The sequence below is a fragment of the Dermacentor albipictus genome, chromosome 9, assembly GCF_038994185.2.
Source record: "Dermacentor albipictus isolate Rhodes 1998 colony chromosome 9, USDA_Dalb.pri_finalv2, whole genome shotgun sequence".
Taxonomy (NCBI): Eukaryota; Metazoa; Arthropoda; class Arachnida; order Ixodida; family Ixodidae; genus Dermacentor; species Dermacentor albipictus.
In genome coordinates, this window is record NC_091829.1 from 56,307,445 (window position 1) to 56,335,005 (window position 27,561).

Sequence of the window (27,561 nt, forward strand, 5' to 3'; positions counted from 1 at the left end):
ATAAAACACAAAGTCACGTTACCGTGTTGACAGAAACAAAAACCCTCAAAATTTGGTTTCTTTAATTCTTTAAATGCGGAAAAAATCGCCACGCAGCATGTACGTTGCCAGACAAAAAAAAATGGATCGGTCGTTCCTGAATCGCCTCTACAACGCAACGGTAAGCAGCTAGCCCTAAAGTGAATATTAATAATTTAGCATAATTCACCTTAATTAATTAACTATTTAGGCGGAACATCCTAAGGAGCACCACAGGACGGCAAACCATAAGCCGTTGGTTTCATACCGCTGCGGCTAATCCCTTTCTTAAAATGCTTAGCTCAAGTTGCGTGAAACACGCCGTATACTGTGCACGCCCACTTTAAAAAAAAAGGAAAAAGGTCTCCCCCGAGACGGTTGCTTTAATTATCACCTAATGAGTCCTCCCAAGATGAAATCAATGTTACGGCGCTATAACAATTTTCTTCTCTGTGGTTACGGGCTGGTTAAGCTTGCGGTTATTACCCGCGCGTCCTTTGGGCGATCTGCCAAGCGATGTACCACGGCGCCTGCCAGAGGACGGAGGTCAACGACATTGGATATCACGTTAGGCTAAAGAAAGCACGAACGCTGAAATCTATTCCACGACAGGCATGCGCAGCATTTAGAACGGGGGAGGCTTCGCTTTTATGACGCGCACGTGTTAATTAGGTTAACCCGTGAGAAGAAAAAGAGAGCAAGAGCGACGAAAGCATGTCAAGGATTAATGTGAAGCTCCATTGGGCGACCAGCCAATGTAGCCAGCGGATTTGAGGTGGATCGTCATTAGAGGTATTAGTTATATCGTAGCATGCCACCTTATTGTTTGCATCGGGGCATCGTTATCTTTAGCGCGATAAACAAATCCTGTCTTTTACGGTCGTAGCAGGGCAACTCAAGAACAAGCCAAACATTGCCAATTTTACGAGGTCGCGGGATCGAATCCCGGCCACGGCGGCCGCATTTCGATGGGGGCGAAATGCGAAAACACCCGCGTACTTAGATTTAGGTGCACGGTAGAGAACCCCTGGTGGTCAAAATTTCCGGAGTCCTCCACTACGGCGTGCCTCATAATGAGAAAGTGGTTTTGGCACGTAAAACCCCATAACTAAATTAAAGATTAACGATATTGGCAAGTTCACTCCAAGCGGAGTGTCACCGAACCCGAAGTTTAATTAAACTTGCACCGTTTCTGACACGGAAGCTTCCAGTGCGCAACGGATGGATGGATGGATGTGGATGGATGGATGTTATGAGCGTCCCCTTTGGAACGGGGCGGTGGGTTGCGCCACCAAGCTCTTACAGGAGTGACACCTGTCGTCGCCGACACAACGGATACCATGAGGCACACGTGTGAAAGCCATTTTCGGGCCTTTCGACCGTTGTCGCAATGAGAAATCAACTGGTCCAGGCAAAGCGGGACCAATATTTCGAAAGTACGCCCGTCTACTTGGCGCGACACCAAAGGCGGGACCAGCGCAGCAGCGCCTGCGCCGATGCGAACGCAGGCGCCTGAGCGAAGCTGGCGAGTATTGGGCTTCAGCGTCCCTGCGATCTCCCAAGAAACCGCGTGTCCGGCGTGGCGCCACTCCGGAAACAGGTCTTTCAATTCACGGCTGCGACGCGAAGAGGCATAATAATAATATTTGGGGTTTTACGTGCCAAAACCACTTTCTGATTATGAGGCACGCCGTAGTGGAGGACTCCGGAAATTTTGACCACCTGGGGTTCTTTAACGTGCACCTAAATCTAAGCACACGGGTGTTTTCGCATTTCGCCCCCATCGAAATGCGGCCGCCGTGGCCGGGATTCGATCCCGCGACCTCGTGCTCAGCAGCCCAACACCATAGCCACTAAGCAACCACGGCGGGTGCGAAGAGGCAGCTGGGGCTACTCGCCCTGCACATCGGTTAACAAGTCACGTAGAAGGTGGCCCGCTCTTGGCACAGGACATCATCGTCCGATGAGACGCTTCCGAAACCAACAACACGAGTTTTTTTTTTTCCTCCGCCAGCTGTTATCAGTTGTAGCTCGGCGAGGGCACGAAGAAAGTCCTTGCGATTCCCGGCTGCGTCATCCGGCCGAAGTTGCGCAACACCGGGAGAGATCACACGCGGCGTTTGGTGCCGCAAACGCTGGCCACCTTGATGGCCCGCGGATATCGCTTTTCAAGGCGGAGCGTCCTCCTCCCTCTGCCCCCGACTTTCCGGGCGCAGCTGCGATGGTCGTGCCACGCGTGCCCGCTGGGTTTCCCGCAACACGCCAGATGGCGCTCGCCTCCGCGACTCCGCGGCGGCGTTGCCCAGTTTGTGTGTTAGGGCACATTCACACCGGCGACTTGAGGAGGTCGCGCGACCGTTTGCGACTCGCAATCAAAAAGCGACCGAAGGCGACTGATGTTCACACCGGCAAGCCCGGCTGAGCGCGACCCGCAAGTCGCAATCCCGCGGAGATTATCGTTCTCAGCGAGAACTCTCGGAATCTACGCGGAACTTGAACGCGACGCCGGAGGAGGCCGGATGTAGACACACGAAAGATCACTTCCGGTGCGCCGCTCATTGGTTTATCAGTTTTGCGACCACGGTCGCGCGACTGAAACATCGTGCAGAGAGCGACTGGCCCAAAATAGTCGCTTTTCAAGAAAGGCGACCGTTTGCGACCATTTGCGACTGGTCGCTTTGCGACCAACCTGGTCGCGCGACCACTGTCAGTCGCCGGTGTGAATGAGCCCTCAAACGCACGCGCTGTGCTTGCTTTCCTACGCTCTTGGGGCTGGCCTCTGAGCACCGTGCTAGCCAGGCATGCCGAAGAAGCACGCAGACACGCGCTACCGAAACGGCTTCAAGGCCCGAGAGAAGCATCGCGCGGAACAGCGCAGTCTTTGCTTCGCAACGAAACGTGGTTGGGACCGCGAATGCATGCATGTAAGGTGTACGTACAGTTTCGTAATAATTAATTGGATTAGGTTCGGTCCCCGTAATTCAATTCAAGTTCGACACTTGATGCCACGATGCGATGCGCCACGTGAGGCGACGGCAGCACTCAACTCTCGGATAGATTACGAACGAGGACGCACGACAACGCCTCGAGTAAACACGTCTCTCTATGCGTTCTGCGGACTACGCAGACACGCAGGAGTGGTGCACGCTAGGTCAAGTTTGACATGAACTCATCACTCTAGCGTTAGACTAAACGCTGAAGAAGTCACGCATTCACCGCCAACATCACCGCTAATTATCGTCAGTCAAAGCAAACAGCATACAAAGCTTCTCACTCACATCGATTCCCACAGTGCGTGCGATCCGCATATTTCTTTTAATGCGAAGCGCTCTTTGCGAACTTTAGACGTTTTGAGCATCTATCTATCTATCTATCTATCTATCTATCTATCTATCTATCTATCTATCTATCTATCTATCTATCTATCTATCTATCTATCTATCTATCTATCTATCTATCTATCTATCTATCTATCTAATTAAATGCATACGTACACAACACGAAAGACATGACATATTATTCATGGAATATATGTCATGATACAAATGCTATGGATGGTGTGATGCCGTTGAGGTCGTTTCTTAACCTCGATATATATCAGGACATAAACGTCATGCATGCAAGACCTGACGTGAATGACCTCAGATAAATGTCATGATATGAATGGCATGCGTGTCATGACATGAATCACATGGATTTGAATGACATGTAATGTGCGTCACGACATGAATGCCAAATATGCATGCGCTTTTATTACACGAATGGCATCACATGCTTGTCATGGCATATATATCATGACATAAATGAGTACCGTGATGGCGTCGACGTCACTTAGTTCGATATATATCAGGATATGAATGACATGCATGCATGACCTGACATGAATAAGATGACAGAATTGTAATTACATTAATTATACGTTTGTGATAACATTAATGACAAGTATTGCATGACATGTCATGTGTTTCATGATACGAATGACAGGACATGTATTGACAGGACATGAATGACAGGACACGTGCCGTGTCGTGACGTCAATGGCATCACATGCTTGTAATAGCATGTATGTCATGACATAATTGGTATGAATGGCATGATGCCATCGCGGTAGCTTAAGCCGATATACGTATATCTGCATTTGAATGACATGACATGTGTGCATTAGCTAACACGAATGACATAAAATCAGTGACGAAAGATGAATGAGCATGTCATGCCAGTCACTCTTCCATGTCAGATATACATGTATCATAACACATATGATAAATGTACAGCTAAAGAAGCGACCCACGACGTCATCACCTTATGTCATTTATGTCATCCATAACAAACAGGTCATCACACAGGTGATGTCATTAATGTGAAGCATGTCATGTCATTTCATTCATGCCATGGATATCCAGATTCTTAACTTGTAAAGATAGACTAAACGTGAATTACAACCGTGTCATGGCATGGATGAAACGGCATGCGTGTCATGAGTCTGTTAAATGAGAAGGCATGACATTAAGTGATTGATTGAATGACGTGTATTTCTTTAACCGGATGTGTTCTGGACAGCGTGTTGTTACATACATGAACGACATGTCATGATATGCACGCCATGACATGATTGGCATGAGTGTCATGAATGCATACTATGCATGCCTCTATGTCAAATCATGGCATGATTCCTGTGAATGTCAAGCGATGCATGACAAGAATCGCGTAAATACATGCCATATGCGTGCATGGCATGACATTCCCACGAAACAACATATGCCGACCCAATGTAGATCAAGTTGTCTACTGACTTGGGCGATGGCCATATGCTCGCGTACGTGATGCTGTGATGGTCCTAGCATTAAAGCCAGAAAAAAGGCAACAACAAAAGACGGGTGGCGACGCCTCCTTGAAGTTCCCGACACACCTCGCTGTGACGTCATAGATCTTGACAGCGTCTTCTGGCGCTTAGTTATTTCTTTAGCGGCAAAGATCGACTGTACTGTGTTCTAACGGAGCCAAAGATTCAACATGGCGAAGTATCGGCAACTTCTGCTGAGCCAACACGGCCTAAGTAAAAAAAAAACGAACACTTCGAAATCCGTGACGTCACAGTCACGTGCAGGCGTTGGGGACTCCTTGCGAAATTCAACACCTGAAACTTTGACCTTCATTTTCTCTTGTAATAATCAACCTATCATTTCTAAATTAACGATAACATAGTCCGTCTGTTGTCCGTCTGAACTGATTTTTTTTCGCCTTAATGTCCCTTTAATACATACCACTGTGGCACAAGCGGTACATAATTCCTAAATACAGCTGGAAAGATGTGTGTCGTTCTTCTCTGAGCAAACGTCTGCCATCAGCATTTCCCTCGACAACCTCAGCACATCACCTTAGTCCCCTTGACATCGTTGCTCACACTGTTCATCCACCTGATTTGGTGGGTGCATTTCGGCAGACTTTGGGAGAGGAGTAGTGCTTGAACATGAACACTTCATGAGATTAAAGTCGTGACCTTTGTGTGAGATAAGCATTTTAAAATGACGTGCGTTGCATAAGTGAACGTGCACGCAAATGCACGCACACCCGTCAGTTGTACATACACACCGCTTGAACAAAGGTTAGTTTCACATGGATTCCAAATTGTGTGTTGGCTCTGCACTTATTTTTCCCACGCGTTCCAAATTACTCAGGAATTCCCACATTAGTTACTTGTTTTTTTCTCTCTCTCTCTTTTCGCAGAGTGTAAAAACAAAACTTTGGAGGACGCTTAAGCTTCGCCTTTAATAGCGGAATGCGATGGCATTCAAAGATTCCCGACTACGTCTCACGCTTCCCGGCAAACGCAGCTTATGTAACCGTAATGTTTTAAAGGAAGCGATGGCGGCGAAAGCTATGCAATAAGGCGAGCATTCTGGTTCTTTTTCTTTCTTCCCCCCTCCTCACGGCGGGAGCCACCGCTTCCGCGGAGGCGAGCGCCATCTGGGTCGTGGTGGCAGAGAACCGAGCGGTGCGCGCCGCTCCTACTCAGACAGACTTCAAACGGCAGCTGGTAAAAGGGTTTGTGTTCGAGCTTCCGCGTAACAGAATTACTTTTTTTAGAGCGCAGCTCTTTGGCGTCCGTTCCTGGGTTTCGCGTCGTCGTCGGCGTTGTCGTCGGCCTTGTCACCAGCTCCGCCCCCCTTTCATCCCCCCAGCGGTAGCAGCGACCGATTGATACCGCTGGATGCCGCTGACGCCGCTAGAGAGTCAAGATAACGTGACTGCATAGAACACCGTCGCCGCCATGCAGAAAGAGGAGGAAAGGGTCCCCCCCCCCTGTTCTTGTGCGGCGGATAGGGTGCTCTTCAGTTGCCAACGCGCCAGTTATTTCACGTAGGCCCCGGCACGTCGACGAATACGTGACCACCTTCCCACGGCTAGACCTGGTTCTTAGCGCTGCGGAAGCGAGGGTATCATATTGTTTGTGTCGGCATCGGCGGCGTTGTCCCTGAAACCAACTCCGCAGCTGGGGTTGACTCACTATCGGCGTCAGCGGCGTCAGTCAGTCGCTGCTATCTCTTCCCTCCTCCCTTTATCGTGTTGTCCGCTTGCTGCGCGCGCTTCTGCCCCCATCGTTTGCCGCTGGGTGTACACGCCGCCCCCCTCCCCCCTCTTCCTGCTAGTCTCCGGTTGTCAAAGCGCCGGCTCGAACTTAATTCCTTTCTTCGCTCCTCCTCCAATGCAACCCCTGTGCGGTGGCAATCAGTGTACCAAGTCGAACATATATCAGTCTATTTCTCCGACCACAAAGCTTCCTTCATGACTGTCAAGAACTGTTAGTGGAGTCTTTGTTAAAGGAATACGTGTGAAAAATAAAAAAAAATCTGTGATAGCGCATACATGTGTTGCTCGATTTCTTTGGCTCAATCTTTCGAAAAGGTGAAACAGCTTATTTGCTGCGCTCAAATTTCGCATTAGGAAGTAACGTAATCGTCGGTAATTTTTCTCATATATTCGAATTACAATCCGACGCTAGCACGCCAGTAGGTTGTGTGCAAGTCGTACTTTTTGAATTTTCTGACGCATTTTACTTTGACAAGTTCAATTAGTTCAGCAACGCCTCTGCGCCCCACGGAGGGCCTGCGTGGATCGGGATGATTTTTTTTTTCTCACACCGACATCGCCGCCGCGCCGACACCGGATTTTCTGCGACACGGGGCCTTAACGCTACCGCCTTATTGAAAGAGAGCGAGACAGTTGTACTCTTGCAACGCCACTCGGATTGCAACGATTACTGAACTCATTCTACGTCGGAGCAATCTGAGGGCGGAAGAGGAAACACGTCAGCGTTTGCTGTATTAACAAACACGGCGGGCCAGAAAAGGAGCCCACCCGCTCACTGCAGACGCCGCGCCAACAACGGAAAAAAAAATTGCAAGCAGTCACGTGACCGGAGCTTTTGCCACATCTCGGTCACGCTCCCGTGTCGAAGGTGAGAGCGCCTCCGAGAGCTCTGAGCCGGAGATCAGCCGAATGCGTTCCAAGCGCTCAAAAAACGAGCAGCCGAACGCACAATAAGCGACCCTATAGAGTGGAATCCGAATTTCCGCTATACCACGGGACGGTTCAGCAAGTTCAGCAAGGCCGTTGGAACGTGGCTTTGCGCCACGTTCCAACGGCCTTGTTTGCGAGTCATTCCACCAGCCGCACTGGGTCCGCGGCTGAGGCGTTCCGATGCTGAGCACGCGAGGGCGCTCGCTCGATTCCCCGAAGCACAGCTGTCGCTTTCAAAATGAGGACGAAATAGAAAGAAAGGAACAAAGAGAGGAAGAAAGGAAGAAAACGCTTCTTAATCTACGCTTCTGTTCGCGCCGAAGATTCGCAGGTGGTAAGAAATAATGCGAAACTGCCAGAAACATATATAGATATGTGAGACTGAATTCCAGCGTGTTGCGCTTCGGCGAGCGTCGCACAATTTAAGTACATTTTGCTGCCAAAACAAACGCAACATATTTCTCCTTTTCCCTCCTTTCTTTCTTTTTCTTTTGTGCTTTGTATACTTCTAATCAATACCGTGTTTGCTGCGACATCCTTATACGAACGGCGTGATTGTCACCCCGTCTTTCAAACGTTCACTATAGCCTACACAGCTGGCTTGTATGTGCACTCGACGTTAGGTGCCGACCCGATGAGCGGGCGACGCCATTGCGTGTCCGGCTCTTGCGTAGGGCGAATAGCCTAAACCTAAAGCCCCTTAAACTTCGTAAAGTAGTGCCACGCTTTGAAGAATGCCGCCTCCTCCTCGCGCGCTCTGGCCGAGGCCGACGCCGCGTCGCTATTGGCCTAATAGCATCATGTGGGCCCGCGCGCCGTGCATCAGCGCCATTTTTGCTCGAGAAGCGTCTACGGAGTGGCGAGGAGTGCATGTTGGCGCCGTTGCTACGCTCGGGCAGTGTAGGCGGCGCCACGGTCGAGGAGGGAGCGTGAAGGAGAGGAGAAACGAGGAGGAGGGAAGGCGGAGGAAGTGAGTGTCACTACTTTACGAAGTTTAAGGGGTTTTACCTAAAGCCCCTCAATCTCCCAAAGTAGCGCCATTCACTTCCCTCCTCCTCCGCTCGGCGCGGCCTCGACGGTGGCGCCGCCGGTGCTGGGCCTGCTGGGACGACGGCTAACACGGGAAGTAATTCGCGGAAAAGCTCGTTCGAGCGCTGCGGAGCAGCTTTTTCAATAGAGATCTTGCTTCGTCAGTCGGTAACTGGCCTTGAAAATGTCGTGTTGGAAATGTGGAAGAAATAGAGAAAAAGGACTATTATTCAAGGCGTATTTAAGGCGTTAAGTGCGCGCACGTTGAGAGTTCGTGTTGCTGATACATGACGCAAGCACGCGGTGTGCTCAAACACGCACGTAATTACCAAACTTTCAGGTTTCGACAGCATGAAAGTATGTGTACGTGGTTTCGTAGGTTCAGTTACGTACCTGCAGGATACTTTTGTTCGGCCGGCACGTGAAAGATTCCAACTGTCTGCGGTCAGCTATGCCTGACAACAGGGCCGCTTTTTTCATTGCTGGGTGCTTTGGTAATCGTGACGATAGACTGATTTTTTTTTTTACAAGTACTACTCCGGGAGGGCCCATGAAACGGCTAACGGAGGCCTCTGAAGAGCACGTGACATTACAATAAAGCAGGCGGCGCAGGGAGCGTTCGCATACAAAATTGGCTGTCCGCTATATCGGACAGCCGATCTTATACTCCATTGGCATGCATAGGCTTCGGCGAGCCCCATCCAGCCTTGGTTCTAGCTTTGGTGCTCCCGTTGCAGCTTTGGTGCCCTGGAAGCGCAGTCAAGAGTACGAAATAATGACACGTTGTTACAACTAGTAAATAAAATATATTGAAGAAATACAATCGCGCTGAGGCGCCAACTTCTAAAGCAGCGCTAGCGCGCCCGCGCGAGCATTAGGAAACGCCAACGAGGAATTTACCGGCCCACGCACGACTCTACGATCAAAGTGCACGTTAAACATCCCCTCGCGACCTAGATAAAGTTATCCGGAGCCATCCACTACGACCTCCATCATAGCTTTAGTCGCTTCGGGACGTTAAAAACGTTAATCACCACAAGCCAAATCAATACATGCGGGCGTACATTCGAAGCTAAAAGACTGCATCCATATGTTATAATGAGCCTTGCAAAAGCGTCGAGAATGTGCTAACTTGTGGTGGAGCTCAAAACACGCCCAGTATACAGTCGCTTCTATGTCACGGGCCAGCTGCAGATACGTGCACTTTCACCTCAAGACGAAACTACAGGAAACAAAGAGAGCACATTCGAAAAAAAAAAACGTCAACTTCAACGCGCTAAAAGCCACGCAGATCATGAACACATACACTTTTTCGAAGCGGAAGGTGTCAACTAGGCTCAAAAGAAGAGGTTGTGTAGAGCCGTGGCACTTACTTCACGAAGCCGTGCGTTCTTTGCCACTTCCTCGAAGTCAACCCGCCCGATCCTGTGAATCCACACTTTTCTTTTTGCGTTGCGCCCGCCGGATGGCAAAGCAGAAAGCTTTTTGTCCTCGCCGTGTCTGTAGCGGCAGCCGAAGGCGCAGCAGCACGGCATCGCAATTAAGTTCTCCGCCCTTACACATTCTATTACGCTAACGAATTCCGTCAGTCCGCCTGCAGTATTTTTGTCGCGCAGGCCCTACAATGGAGGTCGGAGCCCGCTGGAAAGAAAAAATATACAAAAGCGCGGTGCCTGCTCCGCTCTGGAAAGAAAAAAAATATACAAAAGCGCGGCGCCTGCTTTCACGTGACACAGATTGGCCAATGGGGTAGCGGAGGAGGCTGGGGAGACAGGAGGCGTGGAGGAGGAAGCGCCAGGGTGAGCGGGGTGGCGGAAATATCTAAGAATGGCGCTACTTTTGAAAAAGTGAGGGGCTTTAGAATAGCCAAGTTCCCGGCTCTTTCGTCCGTTTTTCGAGATCGGAGGTCGGAATTTCGCCGCCGATGCAAATTAAGCCCGCGCGCACTCTGAAGCAACCCCGCTCGCCGGGAGCAATCGTCGCCGAACGCCAACTTTTGTACTTCTGCGAGATGCAACGTCGTATACGTACACGTGCTGGTTCTGTTCCGCAGTGAAGTGAAGCATTGCGCAGTGAAGCAAGAAGCGCTATTTAAATATCATCCCTGAAACAAATGTATACGACTTCATTCCTTTATTTAAGCGAATAGCTTTGTAGAAGCGTACGGCTATTCGCTTGCGATGACGATCAACATCGATGGTCCTTGATTTGTTCGCGTGAGCAAACCACTACGATTACGGGTCCCCCCAATTAACGAGCTCGAAGTATCGACGATGATTATAAACAGCTGCCGTCGCTCTTCATGCACGCCTGCTAAGGGCTTACGCACTACATTTGTTAAATAATTTTTTTTTGCCCTACTGTCGTATCTACATCGTATAAGCGTTGCTCACGCAAACCTCTTCGGGTGCAGGCGCCGGTCTCTACTTCTCGGTGCGTCGACGAAGTCGCAGCCAGGATGAGGCCTTCCTGGGGGGCCGCAGCATCCCGTCGCTGCCGCTGGCCATCTCGGCGGTCGCGTCCAGCGTCACCGCCATGAGCATCATCGCCTTCGTGGCCCACTACTACGTGTACGGCTTCCACACCCTGTGGGCCATTCCGGCGTTCGTGCCGGCCGGCATCGTGGTCACCACCGTGTTCCTGCCCGTCATGTACGAGCGGAGGGTCACGTCCGTGTTCGAGGTGTGTGTGTGTTTCTGTGTGTGTACCCTCGCCCGCCCCACCTCGTCTTTTACTGACACGCGTGGATCGGGGGTAGTGCTCTGGGAGTCTTCAATTGCCGCGCCATGCGACTGTGGAACTAGGCGACCTTGTGAGTTCTGGTCAGCTAGCTCACAGGGCTGCTCCGGCTTGCTAATGCTGTTGCGACTGAGGGTCCGAAGATGAGGGATTCACTTCGCTCGTGGAGGAGTGAGGGAATGTAGAGCTGGGCCCGATATCCGGGACGTCTTACAAACAGGTTTATATTTAGATATTTATAAGAAAATTCAAAGTAGTACCGAAAAAGTTCACGAAGAAGTTGTAGCAGCCGATCACTCCCACCGTCGGTTACTCTTTTTATGCCCGGGGTGGGGGTGTCCATGGGGGTGGCCCAACTTGAAGTTTGGGGGTGAGCCAACTTGAAATTTGGGGCTAAGCCAACTAGAAATTCGGGGGCAGGCCAACTTAAGATATCGGGGTGGCCCAATGTCCAACTGGAGTCAATCGTCACTTACAGCGCATACATACACGGAGGACAAAAAAGGACGACGTAGACAAGCGCTGAATCTCGTCGTCCTTTTTATGCGAAGCATACTAGCCGCACAACCACGCTCTTCCTTGCTGCGCCGCGCGCGGCCGCGTAGCTACCATATGACGTCATAACAGCTGCAAAAGCGGAGGCTCAACTCGTGCGCTCGCTTGCGGCCATGGAAGACGCCGTCTGAAGCCGCGAAGATCTTTTCTAGAGCCCAATAAATGTTTTCCGATCCGATCCGATAGCCGGGTCTCAGCTCGTGCGCTCGCCTGCATGAGTTGTTTCTTCGTCTAGCCGAACCAAATATGGCCAAGCAACAGCAGTTCACCAGGCTAGACAGTGGTTCAACAACTAAAATAAAGGCTAGTATGCTTCGCATCCTGGGCTTAACCTTAGCTAAGCCACAGCCATTTTTTTTGTCCTCCGTCTATGTATGCGCTGTAAGTGACGATTGACACCATGGAATACCAACTAGCCCGCACTCAAACCTTGGTCCAACTGGGCACTGCTGAGCCTCCTTCGAGTTAGAAATGTGAGCACCTCCCAGGCATTGAGTCACTTGGCGCGCTTTCATTGGGCCTTGCCGAGGCGCGCTCAGAGCGCAGGCCAGAGCTTGCGTGGACGAGGAACGCGGTCACAAGACGGGCTTGCGAGAGCGACACCGTGGGTGACATGGCATCGCGGCGACGAACTCTCCCCTCGCGCAAAGCCTAACGCGCTACTGCGGCAGCTGGCGTTCGCTTTCGACCGTTCTGCTTCGTACAGGCGCGCTCGTGCCCGGCGTTGCGGCTCAATAGGTACGATTGCATTGAGGAGGTTGCATGCGGCGAGAAAGCCTGTCAATTCTCCGCTAAAGACTAAGCATTCTTTGCCACCGGAAAGGCCATCGGTATAGACGCGCACAAGCTAGGAGAAGCAAGTTAGCAAAACCAAGCGAAAAACGACACAACAGCCGATCCGAACAACGCTCATTAGTAGACAATTTCCACGTTTTTTTTATTATTATTTAGAATGGCAAAAGTGCGAGTCCCTTTTCCGAAGCATGTCAACGCTGAATTGAGGGTGAGAATACAAACGCGCGGAAGGGTTAAAGATAGAGCTGTCACATTTGTGGGTGAAACCGACTGTAATAAATGTTATCGAAGCTTTAAAATAAATTTCGCTGCTACATGTGAAATATAGCCAATGACTGCCTGAAAACAGATATACATCGGCAGTTTAGAGTAATGTAGTTGAAAGAACCACAGAGAAACCTTGTGACTATGCTGTTACTGAAACGGGAGTCCTACAATGGCATAGCTAATAGTTCGGCTCTATTTGGCAGTAAAAGACGTGTCACTGAAATAGTCACGTAGCTTGCTTGAGTCAGTCGCTCAGGTATCCTATAAAAGCTTTTCCTTCTAGCATTCGTGTACGCAACTCTTTGGTCTGCTCTATCTACCTTGTACCGGTACCTATGCCTATATTGTATCCTGTCTTATCAGTTTCTTCTCTGCTTTATATTTATTTATTTATTTATTTATTCAATGTCATGCACTCAGCGCCCAATGAGCGTTACAGAGCAGGGATGGCTACATGGTTTGCAGATAATCAGTTATAAATGGGAAAAGATGAAACAAAATACCCAAAAAGGCTTCGCGGCCTATAAGGATATCGACAAGGCAGAAAAAACAACAAAGTGCAGCGAAACAGGAGCCATTTCCAAAAACGTCGTACGGTTACAGCGGTCCTAAATGAGAACGTAATAGGATATGCTGGGCGATAGAAGAAGAAAATGTGGTTCCACTCAGCGCCGGTTCCTGGCCCAAAAAAAATGCAGGAGCACGTCAGTGGCAAAGACGAGGAACCTTACTGCTGTGGTCGGTGAGAGATGATACGTACACTAGCCGCGAAATCAGTTCTCTGTTAGGCTCTAAATGCCAGCATGGCGGAAACCGAATGTGCCTGAAATAGCACCCGTTGATCGATGAAGAGGTGTTGAAATTTTACCTGACTGAGCATGATGAAAAAAATGGGCATGTTCTTTTTTTTAAAGCTCCTACAAAGAGTTCTCTGCAACATTTGATAATGGGAAATTTTGCGCAAATATCCAATGCAAGCATGGCGTTTGAGCCAGCGTGCTAACGATATATATATAGTTAGGTATATAGTTAGGTGGATGGATTTTTCTAAACTTCGTCCGTCGGGCTTCAAACGACATTGCGACTTTCCAATTCGATATTGAACGAAAATAGGCTGTGTTCCAATACTGGCCCTAAACAATACTGGCCTTAAACGGCTGTCTCCTCAAGCTGTCTACGTAGTCTACGTAGACGACCTCCGATGCTGGCTCGAATAGTAACATACAGATAGTGTATTACAAGTCCAAGCAGCGATTATATGCATTCGGTGCCGAGTCATTGTGCCATTGTGCGTTTATAAATATACGATTTCTCAGAAATTTAGACAGCTGAAGGCAGACGAAGCCACAAGAAAGTTTGAAGCCACGAGCACAAAAATTCTACAAATTTATGCTCATGAACAAATTCATTATTCCCAGGGAAGCTAAACAAAGGCAGCGCCAGAGTAGCCTCTACCATTTTACGTGGGATTCTTCACTGTATATCAGATGACATAGACAGTGAAAGTGATCATGCCTTATCGTTTTGATTCCATGTACAAGTACCTCCGCATGCGGTATGGAAACAGCGTTGGAATCGCCTCATCCTTCATATATTTCGTTCTAAGCGTGAGTACCCACACTGGGCTTTTACTTATATTTTCTACAGCGTCCGAATATTTCTTTCCAAGCAGCAGCCAAGATGTAGCAGCAAAAAAAATAATAATAATAAGAGAGATATACGAGGTGAATACAGTGTGGTAACTACAAGATCGGGTGACTTCATCAGCGACTGCCGCTGCCCTTGCACCAAAATGATTGGCGATGGCCAACCAAACCTCCAAACCAAACGAAAATCGTCACCGAACAATTTAACACTAAGTGTATATATAGAGAAAGCATTGCATACTTCAGTGACTAGCAATTCTCTCAAAATGGTTTCCAAGCTTGATCACTTGTCAACAACTTAGCTACTAGGCCAACGCACGCTGAAAACTATAGTCTATCAAACAGCTTGTTGCGAAGTCAAAATGTTATGTTTTACGAGGATTTCCGCCCCATATAGAATGCAAAATATAGAGCGCGATCTGCCGTTAAATGAAACACGTGACTGTAAAACGCGCGCGTATTCTCCCTTCTGGCAAGGGTGATTAATAGCCCCGTTTCACAGCAGGCCCCGAGTTGTGGTTCGTGGCCCCGGCGTCCCCCTACACACCTGTCCAGTGCATCGACATAGATTCAGCCAGGACCTGACGCTAAAGTGCTCGCAAAACGACAGCCGCACATTATAGAGTGTTCCCTTTAAGAGCCAGCCCTGTCGCCCTGTACACGTGTATCAAATGGGAACTGCAATCTTTACACAGGAAAGGAACAGCCTCCACTGATGACCGATTTTTCTCATGCATTTTCATTTTTTTTTCTCCTTTGTTCAGCAAGCGTTAGGTGCCGTGGCCATCTACAGTGCAGCGGTGGCCGTGTCGACAAGTAAGATACGTGACCCGATCACACCATTCATTCGTTACACAGTTCGTGTTATCGCGACGTGTCATAAAACAGCGCTCTCAGTATCTGCGGCTGACGTACGCAAGTGTGTGATAATTGCTTCCGAGAGCCTTAGAAATTTTTTCTCGCGTGAAGTACGCTGGAAGGAACACCAAACAAATTTCCCCGAGAAATTTTTTTCATCTCGTCTATGTTGAAACCTGCGAGATTCGTGCGTATCGAGCTCTGCCTGAACCAGCTCTGCAGAACGGTGTGAAACCCGGCCGGACCTGCGAAACCTGAAGCAAAACAACTGCAGGCTAAGCCAATAAATTACCCGTGGAAAATCGAAGCACAAACACATGATCCCATGAAGGTATACGCGCAGGAAGTAAAAAACAGTGGTCGAACAGGGAATTTGTCTGGAGCAAAACGTTTCGGCAAGGGGTCTCGACGACAATGACGAATCTCACTGTCCAAACAATCGATCCAGCGACGTTAATTCCTCGTTCGGCCACTGTTAAGCGTTAAAATAAAGCAATACCTTAGGGTATTACGTGCCAAAACGACGGCACTATCACCAGACACGCGATAGTGATGAACCGTGGTTTATTCTTGACCACCTGTGCTTAGCTAACGAAGCACCTAAAAAAATAAAAGTACGCGAACGCTTTTCGCTGCCTCCGGTGCATCGCATTTTCACCGCCTTGATCAATGCGAGGGCATCGCGCGTCATACGGTAACCGTGTAGCCTCATTTGCGTAGTAACGAAGAAATCTTTTGAAGGTCACAAAAGCAGAACACCCAAAGAGGGCAGCTGTGTATGTAAATACCAGAACGAATTACCTGCACCCCATTAAGTGGAGTGCACAAGGTATTATATCTCTTTGCATGAGCCTTGCAACTTAACTGGTTCGTTTGCCTCTCTTACGACGTTCTCTTAATCGACCTTTCTTTTCTTTTCTTTCTGATTTGAATTCATTTCAGTGCTCGGCCTGTCTCCCATAATTGCGAGCATCATTCTGGGAGTGTCTGGAACGGTTTACACTGCACTGGTAAGTTACTCGCTGTTCAGGTGACTCCCGCAAATTAAATACGACTGATTTCCGCGTACTCGCAGACGCATACGCCGTAAGTGGTACAGGGCAATCATGTTAGAGCACTTCATCGGTGCCCGGCGCGTCTTGTGTGTTTGTTCAACCTTATTTAGAATCCACTTGCGCAAATGTTGTAAGGCTAAAACTATTGGCAAGTGCAGCTGTCAGCTAGCCGTCCTGATGGACAAACGATCAGTGAAAGCGGTCAGCTAATTGCAAACAGCTCATACGAAAGAAAAAAATATTTTTGAGTGCGGGCGCTCATTTGCACAACTAGGAAATATAGTCGTACGTGTATTTAGCCGCTTTTTTTTCTTTTTTACTTATTTCCTATTTCTTTTTATTTAGCCTTTAAGTATTTCGTTCTTTTTTATGACCGCCGCTGTCGCGTTTACGATTCCGATTACAGGTTACGCAATTTCTCTTTCACTGCCGGCGCCTTCCCGCGGTGCGTAATTCGACGAAAGTGCTCGTATATTTCAGTCACGGCGTTGCAACGTGCCACTACGAGCGTGTGACAGTACTTGATCGCCGCCAGATGGGGTATTTCACCGCAAGCATGCACTGCCCACTGACGTGTTATTTTTTCTTCGTGAGAGCATTTAACGCTGCGGAAAATGGCTCAGACTGAAACCGCTCGTGTTCCAGTCACTGCTAAAGTCAAAGAGTCAGTGAAACGTCGCTTCATCGTATGGCCCGGCTGCCATCGCAACGGGCATTGGGAAATTGACGGCAAAGTCGGCTTCCGGCTCGAAAGTAGTCCGAAGAAGATGCGCCAGGAAAAGCCCAGAGCCCATACGGGCTCCTTCGAAACAAAAGTTCGCAGTCTAAAAAAGAAGAAAAAGAAGAAAAGAATGCTTTGCTGTGGACATCAAACCGGGTGCGATGCACCCCCTTTCAGGAAGTGGTCGCTCTAATAACTGAAGCTAACCAGGCAGACGGCTAGCAGGTGGCAGACGACGACGACAGTGCATACCAAGTCCAAAAAGGCTCGCGAGAACATGGGCCACAAGCTGGTCTCAGATAACTTAATATCTTTAATAGAAAACCTATCCAACACACTTACTACACACTTCTCGTTCTGCAACAAGTTATTTACAGCGACAGCGGGAGGAGGAGGAGGAGGAGAAACATTTATTTAAAAAAAAAAAGACAAGCAGCTGTCTTTCTGCTTGTGCGGGAGGCGCCCTTAGTCCAGAGCTCCTGCGGCTCTTGCTGTCTCCCGGGCCCGCCGCACAAGTTGCTGCTGGTTGATCTTACTGCGGACACCGCTAGCTACTCAACGGCTCCTCCTTTGCCGATGCACACAACGACGTCTTCGTGCGCTACAGTGGCGCCTGCTGTGGCCTCTGAAATGCGCGCACAGGCGACGCCGCTCTCGGAGTCTTCGTCGACGCACCAATCCCGCCAAAACTGCCCAGTTTCAAAGCCGCGCGGACAGTGCCACCCGGCTCACTCCCAGCTCCCAAATCTGCACTCCTGCAACGGCTCTTAGTAGATAGCAGAAACAGATCTCAAAGGCTATGTTTTTCTTTCTTTTTCTTTTGTTTTCTTGTTTTCATTGCATGAGCAAGATGCAATTCGGCAGTCAGAGAGGTGTCGTACGTGCCATCTTTTAAAATCACCTGTTGTCGAAGGGACAGGAGTTCGACATTCAGTGGCGGTTGTGAGCAAACTCTTGCTTGTCTCCGCCGTATCGCACTAAAACTCCTTGTATTTTTCAATCCATTTCAACTTTACCTGGGAAATCATTGCGCAATTCAATCGTCCCGGGGCGCTGTAACTTCAGGCCATTCCAGTCTGTTTCTATTACATTTCTGCCATCAGCTTTCCACGATTGGCCAATCACCTGTCCCACGATTGGCCCGCTCACCTCGTACGCCACGCGACGTCACGAAAACCGCAAAAGCTGTTCAACTGATAACGTGTTCAAACTGATCATGCATGATAAAACCGAACACAAAAGAAAAAAATTATGTCCGATTCTAAGTTGTTTCCACCATTAGCCTTCCGCTATCTGTCAAAATGTTTCTGTCTTCGCCCACTTCTCCTGTCCGTCACGCGACGTCAAAAAAGAAAAAAAAAAGCTGGAGAACTCGCCCCATCAAAATGACTTGTACGCGCTAAATATGCAATAACATGCCTAACAAATCTGATCTTTTTTTTTTTGGTAATTAACGCACGGCCACTGCACAAGGCGGCGATCGTCGACAGAGCCGTTACAACCGAAGCGAGGGGAAGCCGAACCTCCATCAGGAAGTGCACACACAGCGCGTCGAGGTATCCGAGCATATCAGTAATGTCATTGGTGAACGCGACTCGCCGCCTAAAAGACAAGCCCAGATTGAGTTAATCCGAGTCATTCCCCTAACGCGTTATACCGCATTACGCAAAGCGGTGGCTGTTAGATATGGAGCTGTTTCCTGCGATTACTTCGAGTTCCCCAGACCACATCGGATTGCAGCACAGCTAAGTGAGGAATGCAGAAGCAGGAAAGCGCATTTCAGAGGAGACACGTGCAAACAAGTTTGCGGCCCCCAGGTCGTGTGCCGCCGGGATTAGCAGGTGGGCCTCGGACAATGGAGCATGAGCAGCCCTCCCCTTCTCCTCGTTAGAAGAAGTGCATTGCCAGTCTGCGAGGCAAGACCGCAGAGAGCCGCCAGGTGTGACACCGCGACACGGGCGCCTACCATTGGCTGAAAGTGGCGTCATCGGAGCGGACTCTCCCATTGGTCAAACATGACGTGACTTCCAGTGCTCGAAGGGTTTATAAGAAGCCTTCCAGAGAGACCTGAAGATTCTGGGACATGCCCTGATTCCCTGATTCACCTCTCTCGAACTTCTTGCCGCGGGCCGCAGCGTCCGAGTTGCTGCCGGCCCGTAATGACTGTACGTCTGATACTTGTCGCTCACCTCTCTGTACATAATGTAGAATAAATACTCCCAAGTTTGGGTTTTCATCTCGAAGTCCGTCCTCCAACCCCTACATGGCTCGCCGTCCCAGCTGTGCCAACAAAACCTTTATCTCGAAGGTTAAGCGAGATAAATATTCACGCGTTGGCACTCAGCGCGTGTAACCACGCTTTGGACGGCGCAGAGTTTAACGAAGCAGGTCACGTTCGCAGCTGCGCGAGTTAACACATTAACCCTGTTACGTAAACGAGCTAGCCGAGACACCGTTTCACATAAAAGAGAGAGAGAGGGAAAGGGGAAAGGCAAGGAGGTTAACCAGAGAAAAGGATCCGGTTTGCTACCCTACGCTGGGGAGAGAGGGGAGGTGGAGGTAAAGTGGTAACAAAGTAGAGATAAGGAAAGAAAGGAGCATAGACACACAATCGCAATCGGTCACTGTCACCGCATACTGTCACCGCACAGCGCAGTAACACTTGTAGCACTATCAACGTCTGTTCAGGCTACAGCCGCTTGTCCGATTCTGTCGCCCTCAAAAAACCGCAACCGTGCCCTCGTCGCCCTCTGCTGAGATGGCCCTTGTGATGGAGGCATTTTAAAATAAGTTCCTCTGTGAGAGGTCTTCGGTCAAAGCGCGCTATCGCGATTGCGAGTGGTTGTCTCAGTAAATTATAGCGAGGACAGACACAAAGAAGGTGTTGAGGAGACTCTGAGCATTCGAAGTTTTCTAGCGGCATCTGTCCTTGATAACGGTATCGGCTCCTCTTCATCCCCTTGAAGAAGAGCCGACCGAGCAGCGTTATCGGCGTGCTCGTTCCCTACGACGCCGCAGTGACTTGGAAGCCACTGAAATGACACGTGGTGTCCTTTCTCCATTAAGGTATCAATTAGTTCTCTAATCTCAAATACCAGTTGTTCGTGAGACAGCGCTTGTCGTCGACGTTCTTTCGCTCCTTTTGTCTATGTACGCGCTGTAGTCAAGTTTGTAATGGAGTAATAACAATCCGCCGTGGTTGTATAGGGGCTATGGTGTTGGGCTGCTGAGCACGAGGGCGCGGGATCGAATCCCGGCCGCGGCGGCCGCATTTCAATGGGGGCGAAATGCGAAAACACCCGTGTGCTTTATAAGTATTGTCACGTGGTAGTGACGTTAAAGAACACAGTAGCAGTACTGTGAAAGACAAAACTAGCTTTTATTGGGCGAACCTGTGCCCACAAAACAGGCTACACTTAAAGCGCAACGATAGCGGCGAACACAGTCGGCGATCGTCGAAAATCTGATCTGCGGGTCAAGCGCGTCGGCTTTTATACAGCAGTCGTAGAATGTTCCAGTCTAATCGTTCGGACCCGCGTGCCTTCCACAAAGTTCTACGCCATTCGCGTCACGCGATGAAATCAGATAATACAAGGTTCGGCGACAACAGACAGCGGATAGAAGCATCGATAACTTTCCAGAAACTTCGGATACATGCAGGCGCGTCCCGCGCTGTGCGATAACATCTGTTCGGCGGCGAAACGTGGTCGCCCGATAAAGATAAGTGCACGTGTCAGTATACAGGCAAATTCGTACCACCTAACTCGCTAAATTTAGAGGAATGTTTAGCCCAACATTTAGCGGGCGGCGGCATGCTGCCTTTCAAAGGCTGACGACACCAAGCTATAGAGAAGGGTGTAGCCACGAGCGTGAGGGTTTCCTGGTTTGCTCGGCAACTCGGACTGGGCCCAGGAATAGACTTGACGCGCTTGCAAACGCCTTTCCGAACAGCTTACGCTCCCGTATTTACGCCCGTAGCCGTATTACGCAGTTGATAAAGGGCTGCCGCTCTCGGCCTCTCGCACTTTTCTCGCAATCTGTGCGTATACTAAGGTTGCGAACCGCCACGCCCTTATTAATTATTCACGCATTAGCGCACACGCCCGCGTATATACGTGCCGAAGCCAACAGATAACGAAGCCAAGGAAGGCATGCGCCAACGCATTTGTAGTTTCTAAATGAAGTGTGGAGATGATAAGCTCAAAGGAATTGAAAGCGCAGGAAAAACACAACTTGCCGCGTGCGTAATCCGGAGGTTGTGGATTCGACTCCCACTGACGGCAAGTTGTTTTTTTCCTCCACTTTCATTTCCCTTTAGCTTATCATTTCTACAATTTCATTTTAAAAAATGCAAATGATAATGCCTTACGCGCTTTCCTTCGTTCCGCAACCTGCTGGCTTCACGTGATTCTGGCTAACTGACGTCCTCGCTTTGGTCGGCCGCGTAGAACGATGACTCAGCGAAAACGCTAAAGCGCACGTAGTGACGCAGTTACTCGTAGCCTCAGGGCTGTCGCTCTGAGAACGCGTCTTCCTTCTACGCGTCTGCAGCAGAGGTATCCTTCAGATAACATCCGCGACTGAGAAAGAGAAAACAAAATTTTTAAAAACGCGGTCGCAAGAGTCCGCGGACAAGAATCGGCCGAAGGTCACGGTGTGTCCCAAACGCGAACAGAATGTCCAAGCGTAAAAAAGTGCCCTTCGCGCGGGACGCCCCACGAAAACCCTAGCCTTCGCTTCACCGGGGCAAGAGCTGCAATCGCATTCGGCATAGCCACCAATTAAAAGTGGGGAAAGAGCAAGCGGGGAGAACCGACGACGAAGACCACAAAACGAGAACCCTGCCAACGAAATAAAGCTTATTTAAAAAAAATAATAATAAAGTTTATTCTCTCCGCCAACGACGAAAGAGATGCGAGGCCAGTCGCTGACTCTCTAGCAGGACGAGCTGTCGCATACCGGACGACGAGGGTAAACAGTGAGAGAGGGCGCGTGATAAGGGCGAACGGGGAGCACGGAGTACGGATGGAATACAGACGGTGCTCTGGAAGCTCAGCACAATGCGTTGGCGGGCCAGTTGGTGCGAATCCGTGAATACCTTCTTTAAGCGCAAAACGACACACACAAGACACACACACAAGTCCTGTCGTCTTTCTTTTGTGTGTCGTTTTGCGCTAAACAAAGTATTCGTGGCTCTAGGAAGCTCTGACACCCCGAACGCTTCCTAAGAAAAGCGATCGACGTGAAGCATTTGCGCGGCTCGCCGGCGGTTCTCCAAGGTATAAACAACGCCAAATGTGCATCTGTGTCAATAATAATAATATATGGGGTTTTACGTGCCAAAACCACTTTCTGATTATGAGGCACGCCGTAGTGGGGGACTCCGGAAATTTTGACCACCTGGGGTTCTTTAACGTGCACCTAAATATAAGTACACGGGTGTTTTCGCATTTCGCCCCCATGGAAATGCGGCCGCCGTGGCCGGGATTCGATCCCGCGACCTCGTGCTCAGCAGCCTAACACCATAGACACTGAGCAACCACGGCGGGTTTGCATCTGTGTCAAGGAAAAGAAAAAAATATCAAATAGATACGACCACTAAAACAACCTGCTAGCGTACCGCGAGTCTTGTGTGACCTTTAGAAGAAAATTGAAAAATGCAGCGCCGCAACTGTCTCTTGTAGTGAGGACATCTCAACAGCACTGCAACAGGAAAGGGGCGAGGGGAATAAAAGAAGAGGAACGAGGCCTCCTCGGTCTAGCGGAGGTCAGCAGCCCGTGGGAGAGAGAGAGAGAGAGGCACGTTTACACTGAGTCGATTTTCACGACCGTTTACGGCGACGAAGGAGTTCTCGGAGTCGACCAAAGAGGAGACGGCAAAGCAGAGAGAGAAACATAGGGATCTCTTCATTTAAAAGCAGGGAGGATTGCCGGCGTATAGGCGTTCGCCGACATGCTACTGTGCAAGAGGAGGGCAGAAAAAAAAAGAAAAGAAAAAGGCAGAGAAGACACTTGATATCTTCATTTCGCCTTCGCTCTTTGTCCGAATATATGAGTCGTCTTGACTTCGCTGCTGCTTTTTTTTTATGCGATGTAACAGTCCGCATAAAATCCAGAGTTGCGACAGAAAGCCAATGGAGTGAAGGTAATCGATGAAGCTGCGTTGATGGAGTTTGCCAGGGACTTCACATCCGCCTTGGCCTGCATCAGAGCCCCCAGTTCGCTGCGAAACGCTGTGACCCAGATGGATATAATAAATGTTACCCTGCGCATACATCATTAGAGGGGACACAAACTTCTTTGCGGGTTTGTCCTCGCCGGTAATTCGTGTTAACGCGACAGCGTTAAGGGCCCCGCGTCGCAGAAAATCCGATGTCGGCGTAGGCGTAGGCGAAGTAGTCCGTGAGCGAAAATTTTCTCATAAATGTAGGTATATCTATATTTCACGCCTTGCTATATGAGGTGCGGTATATGCGGGTAAAACGCAAAACGCCATAATTTAATGTTTTGCCCAGCGGTTTCGTATCACCGAGAAACATTCGTAGTTTAGATTAAACGTTTTGGAAAAGTGTGGAGAGGAATCTTGCGCTATACTGTTGTCACTGGAACAAAAGAACGCCGCACTGGACTACATCTCCAACCGTGTGCTTTAGCGCTCAAGTGCGATTGCGTTATTAGAGGCTTTTAGCGCATCCGCTATTCCGGCAAAACGGGGCGGTTTGGGCGGATTGCCGGATGGTCGGGGGCGTGCGGCCGGAGCGGTGCAGCCGCCTGGTGTTGCAGAGCTCAATCAGACAAACACAGAGCTAAAATTGTAGTAACCTACTTTATTCTGCTTCGCTGCTGGTGCAAATTTTTGGCAGCGGCGTAATTGTGTTCACAGTTACGCCGCTGTCGAAAACTTACACCCCAGCTAAGAATAATATAGTAACTGGCTATGTGTTTAGGTGGTTGAGCTTCGCACCACCAGCTGGCGCCACCAATCTGGCCACTCATGTTTACGCCCACGACCATCCGGTAATCCGCCCAAACCGCTTCGGTTTGCCGGAATGGCGGACACGCTAAAAGTCTCTCTTGGTGACTAATACGTCCCACGTTAGAGAGCCTCCCTACGTTTGCTCGAAACCACAGCCGACGATGACTTTTTGTCGAAGAGACGGCAATGCTACGTGGGCGGGGCTTTTTTAGGTGTGTTACTACGTCGGGTATATAGTTCGAACGTAATGTTGACGGTTTCGTTTAGTTTTATCAGCGAGTTCAACGCTTGAGCGCTTCTTTTCTTTTTCTGTTTTCCTTAAATTGCGGCGTTTTACGTGCCTAAACCACCATATGATTTCGAGGCACGACTTAGTCAGAGACTACAAGATAATTTCGACCACCTGTAGTTTTCTTTTTTTTTAACGTGCACCTAAACTTACGCCTGCGGTTGAACTGCGCGAACCAAACAAGGACACGAAGAAACAAGTACCACACACAAGCGCTGATTCTTCGTGTGCTGGTTTTATTCCTTCGTTTTTTTTCTTTGTGTCCTCGTTTTATTGGCGCGGTTCAACCTCAGTTACAAACGTGAACGAACTAGCCCTCATCGAGATGTTACAAAATTTCGGTGACCCGCCGTGGTTGCTCAGTGGCTATGGTGTTAGGCTGCTGAGCACGAGGTCGCGGGATCGAATCCCGGCCACGGTGGCCGCATTTCGATGGGGGCGAAATGCGAAAACACCCGTGTACTTAGATTTAGGTGCACGTTAAAGAACCCCAGGTGGTCGAAATTTCCGGAGTCCTCCACTACGGCGTGCCTCATAATCAGAAAGTGGTTTTGGCACGTAAAACCCTATAATTTAATTTATTTAATTTCCGTACACGAGCCGTTTTTGCATTTCGCACCCACGGAACTGCAATTGTCGTGACAGAGATCGCACCCGCGACCTCCAGCTTGGCAGCGCAACGCGTGAGTTTTACTGTGTGCGCATGCGCCATGTGAGCACTGTCAGCCAGACGCTGTGAGAGTGAAATCGATTATTTACATTTTTTTTTACCGACAGCTTTTAAAACATAATGAATATTGACACAACTAAGGAATCACTCCCAAATGGAACAAATTATTTGGATTCATTCGCGTTTTCCTTCCTATCATAGCTACTCATTTCTTCCTCTGTAGTCGGTAAATATCTCCGAAGTGTAATTGTATTGTTCAATTAATCTCAAATTTCCAGTGACAGCTCGTAATATTTTTATTTACTTTGTTACATATGTGTTGTGTTCAAGATATTGTAGATTAGTTAAGGCCACTAATTGTATCACTGTGATTAGTTGTGTCAGTTCTGACACCCCCGGCCACACCCCGCCCCCACCCCTCCACAGCCACCTCTGTAGCCTCATCTGAAGGCTTTTAGGGGTATTGCAGAATAAATAGATATCCAAAACATAGTCCTTAGAGGTTACCGCTCATTCCATGCTTAGCAGCACGTCATTTTTTTTTCAGTTCGAGATTTATCGCAAATGAAAGGAGACGAGAAGACAACAACAATCCTGGTAAAGAGCCGAAGCAAAAACCGATGCTTCACACCTTGCACTAATCGATTAGGAGAATACGTTTTATTCTTTTAAGAATAGCGCTCCATGGGCGTTAAACTTCGACTTCTCTGACGTTTAAATGCGCAGCGTTATTTGTTGCAGCATATTTTATCATATCAAAAGCAGTGTGCAAAAACATGTCAATATCATACATCAGTATGTTGTTTATTGTATAAAAAAGAAACAGCATGCGAGAACGATCGCGAACAGTCCACTGTGTGCACGTTAAAGCACCCCAGGTGGTTAAAGTTGCAATGGAGCCCTTCCCCACGGGTTCCTTCACTGTGCAGTGTCAGGGGATTAAACACCCACAATAAAAAAAAAAGAAATAGCAGGCAACGCTAATCTTTGACTTAAGTGTCTGTTAGTGGCACTCGCACCTCGGCGTCGGTGATCTTTAGGTTAACTTTACGGGAACGCAACGCACAAACCGTACTCGGAGGCGAGTGCTTTCCTCTATTTAGCCGGTTAACTAGCAGGCCACCTTCTCGCGTGTGACGTCATTAATGACGTCATTACTTCCGCTTTCTGCTTCCGGGTTTTCAGGAATTTAGCCGCAGTCCTACTCACGTGGCCGCTCTCTGAAATCTACGATTCGGCGCTTTGGTGTGCGGTAATCAGTGATTTATACTTAATTCTAATTATTCTAGACACTTCGGTAACTCAACTTGTAATTCAACTTATAGTCTGATATCATATCTGGAATGAAACCCATGAATTGTCTACTGTACCTTTTTTTTCTATTTCTTTACTTATATTGAACTTCGTCCCCGGTCGTCTCAGTGATTTCTAATTGATTCTAATTATTCCAGACACTTTATTAACTCAACTTGCGACGGAAATTATGCTCTCGTATCGTATCCACAATGAAACGCATGACTTTCGCACTGCACTATTTATTGCAATTTTCTTTTTCTGATTTATTTTGAATTTCCTCCACCGGTCGTCTCAGGAGATGAACCGGAAGTGTTGCGCAAGGAACAAAGAGCGTCGCTCGATGCTCGTAAATGAGTTAATTTCGACGCCGCAGGGAGGCCTCCGGAGTGTCGTGTGGGCCGACTGCGTGCAGGGAGTCATCATGACCGCCTCGCCACTCATCATCATCGGCAAGATCGTGTACGACTCCCTCCACAGCGAGGTTCCCATGCGACCCTTGACGGAATTCAACACTACCTTCTACTTCTGGGAGTAAGCTTTTTGTTTGTTTGTTTGTTTGTTTGTTCGTTCTTGTCCCCGTTTTTTTTAAAACGAAGCTTTCTATAGCGGACCCTCACGGGAATATTGGGACCGTGGATGGCTCTGTTACGAGCTCATGTCTGATTTGAAGTTTATGTTTCTCTCTCTCTCTCTCTCTCTCTGTGTGTGTGTGCGTGTGCGTGTGCGTGTGCGTGTGTGTGTGTGTGTGTGTGTGTGTGTGTGTGTGTGTGTGTGTGTGTGTGTGTGTGTGTGTGTGTGTGTGTGTGTGTTCTTGAACACACAGTGTGTGCTGTCGTATTTTATTGCGCTCTTCACCTATCCCTCCGCGTACCGCCCCATCTTGCGGCAGCTAGGATCTCCTGAAGCTGTCCTAAATAGCTTCTCTTTTTTTTTCCTTGTCACCCGCAGCGTTGCCATTTGATCGCGGTTGCTGCAAATAAAGTCAAACTCAAGTACGTCCCCGCATATAGATATGCCGTTGGTGTCCCTTGGATACAATCCTAGAAAAAAAAACTGTTGTCACCTCAGCGAGCGACGGGAGAGCAGGAAACAGTACAGCGCATATATATATATATATATATATATA

At 48.9% G+C, this 27,561-nt stretch overlaps 1 protein-coding gene across 1 annotated transcript in view; it reads left to right on the plus strand.

Moving 5' to 3' along the window:
* The first annotated feature begins 1,408 nt into the window (after positions 1-1,408).
* Positions 1,409-27,561, plus strand: part of LOC135896544 (putative sodium-dependent multivitamin transporter) — a 57,256-nt gene continuing 31,103 nt past the window's right edge. Inside the window, exons 1-6 of the mRNA XM_065424972.2 lie at positions 1,409-1,454; positions 10,982-11,250; positions 14,466-14,531; positions 15,335-15,386; positions 16,371-16,438; positions 26,809-26,966. Of these exons, the coding sequence (XP_065281044.2) occupies positions 1,409-1,454; positions 10,982-11,250; positions 14,466-14,531; positions 15,335-15,386; positions 16,371-16,438; positions 26,809-26,966 (659 nt within the window). The remainder of the gene's footprint in view (positions 1,455-10,981; positions 11,251-14,465; positions 14,532-15,334; positions 15,387-16,370; positions 16,439-26,808; positions 26,967-27,561) is intronic.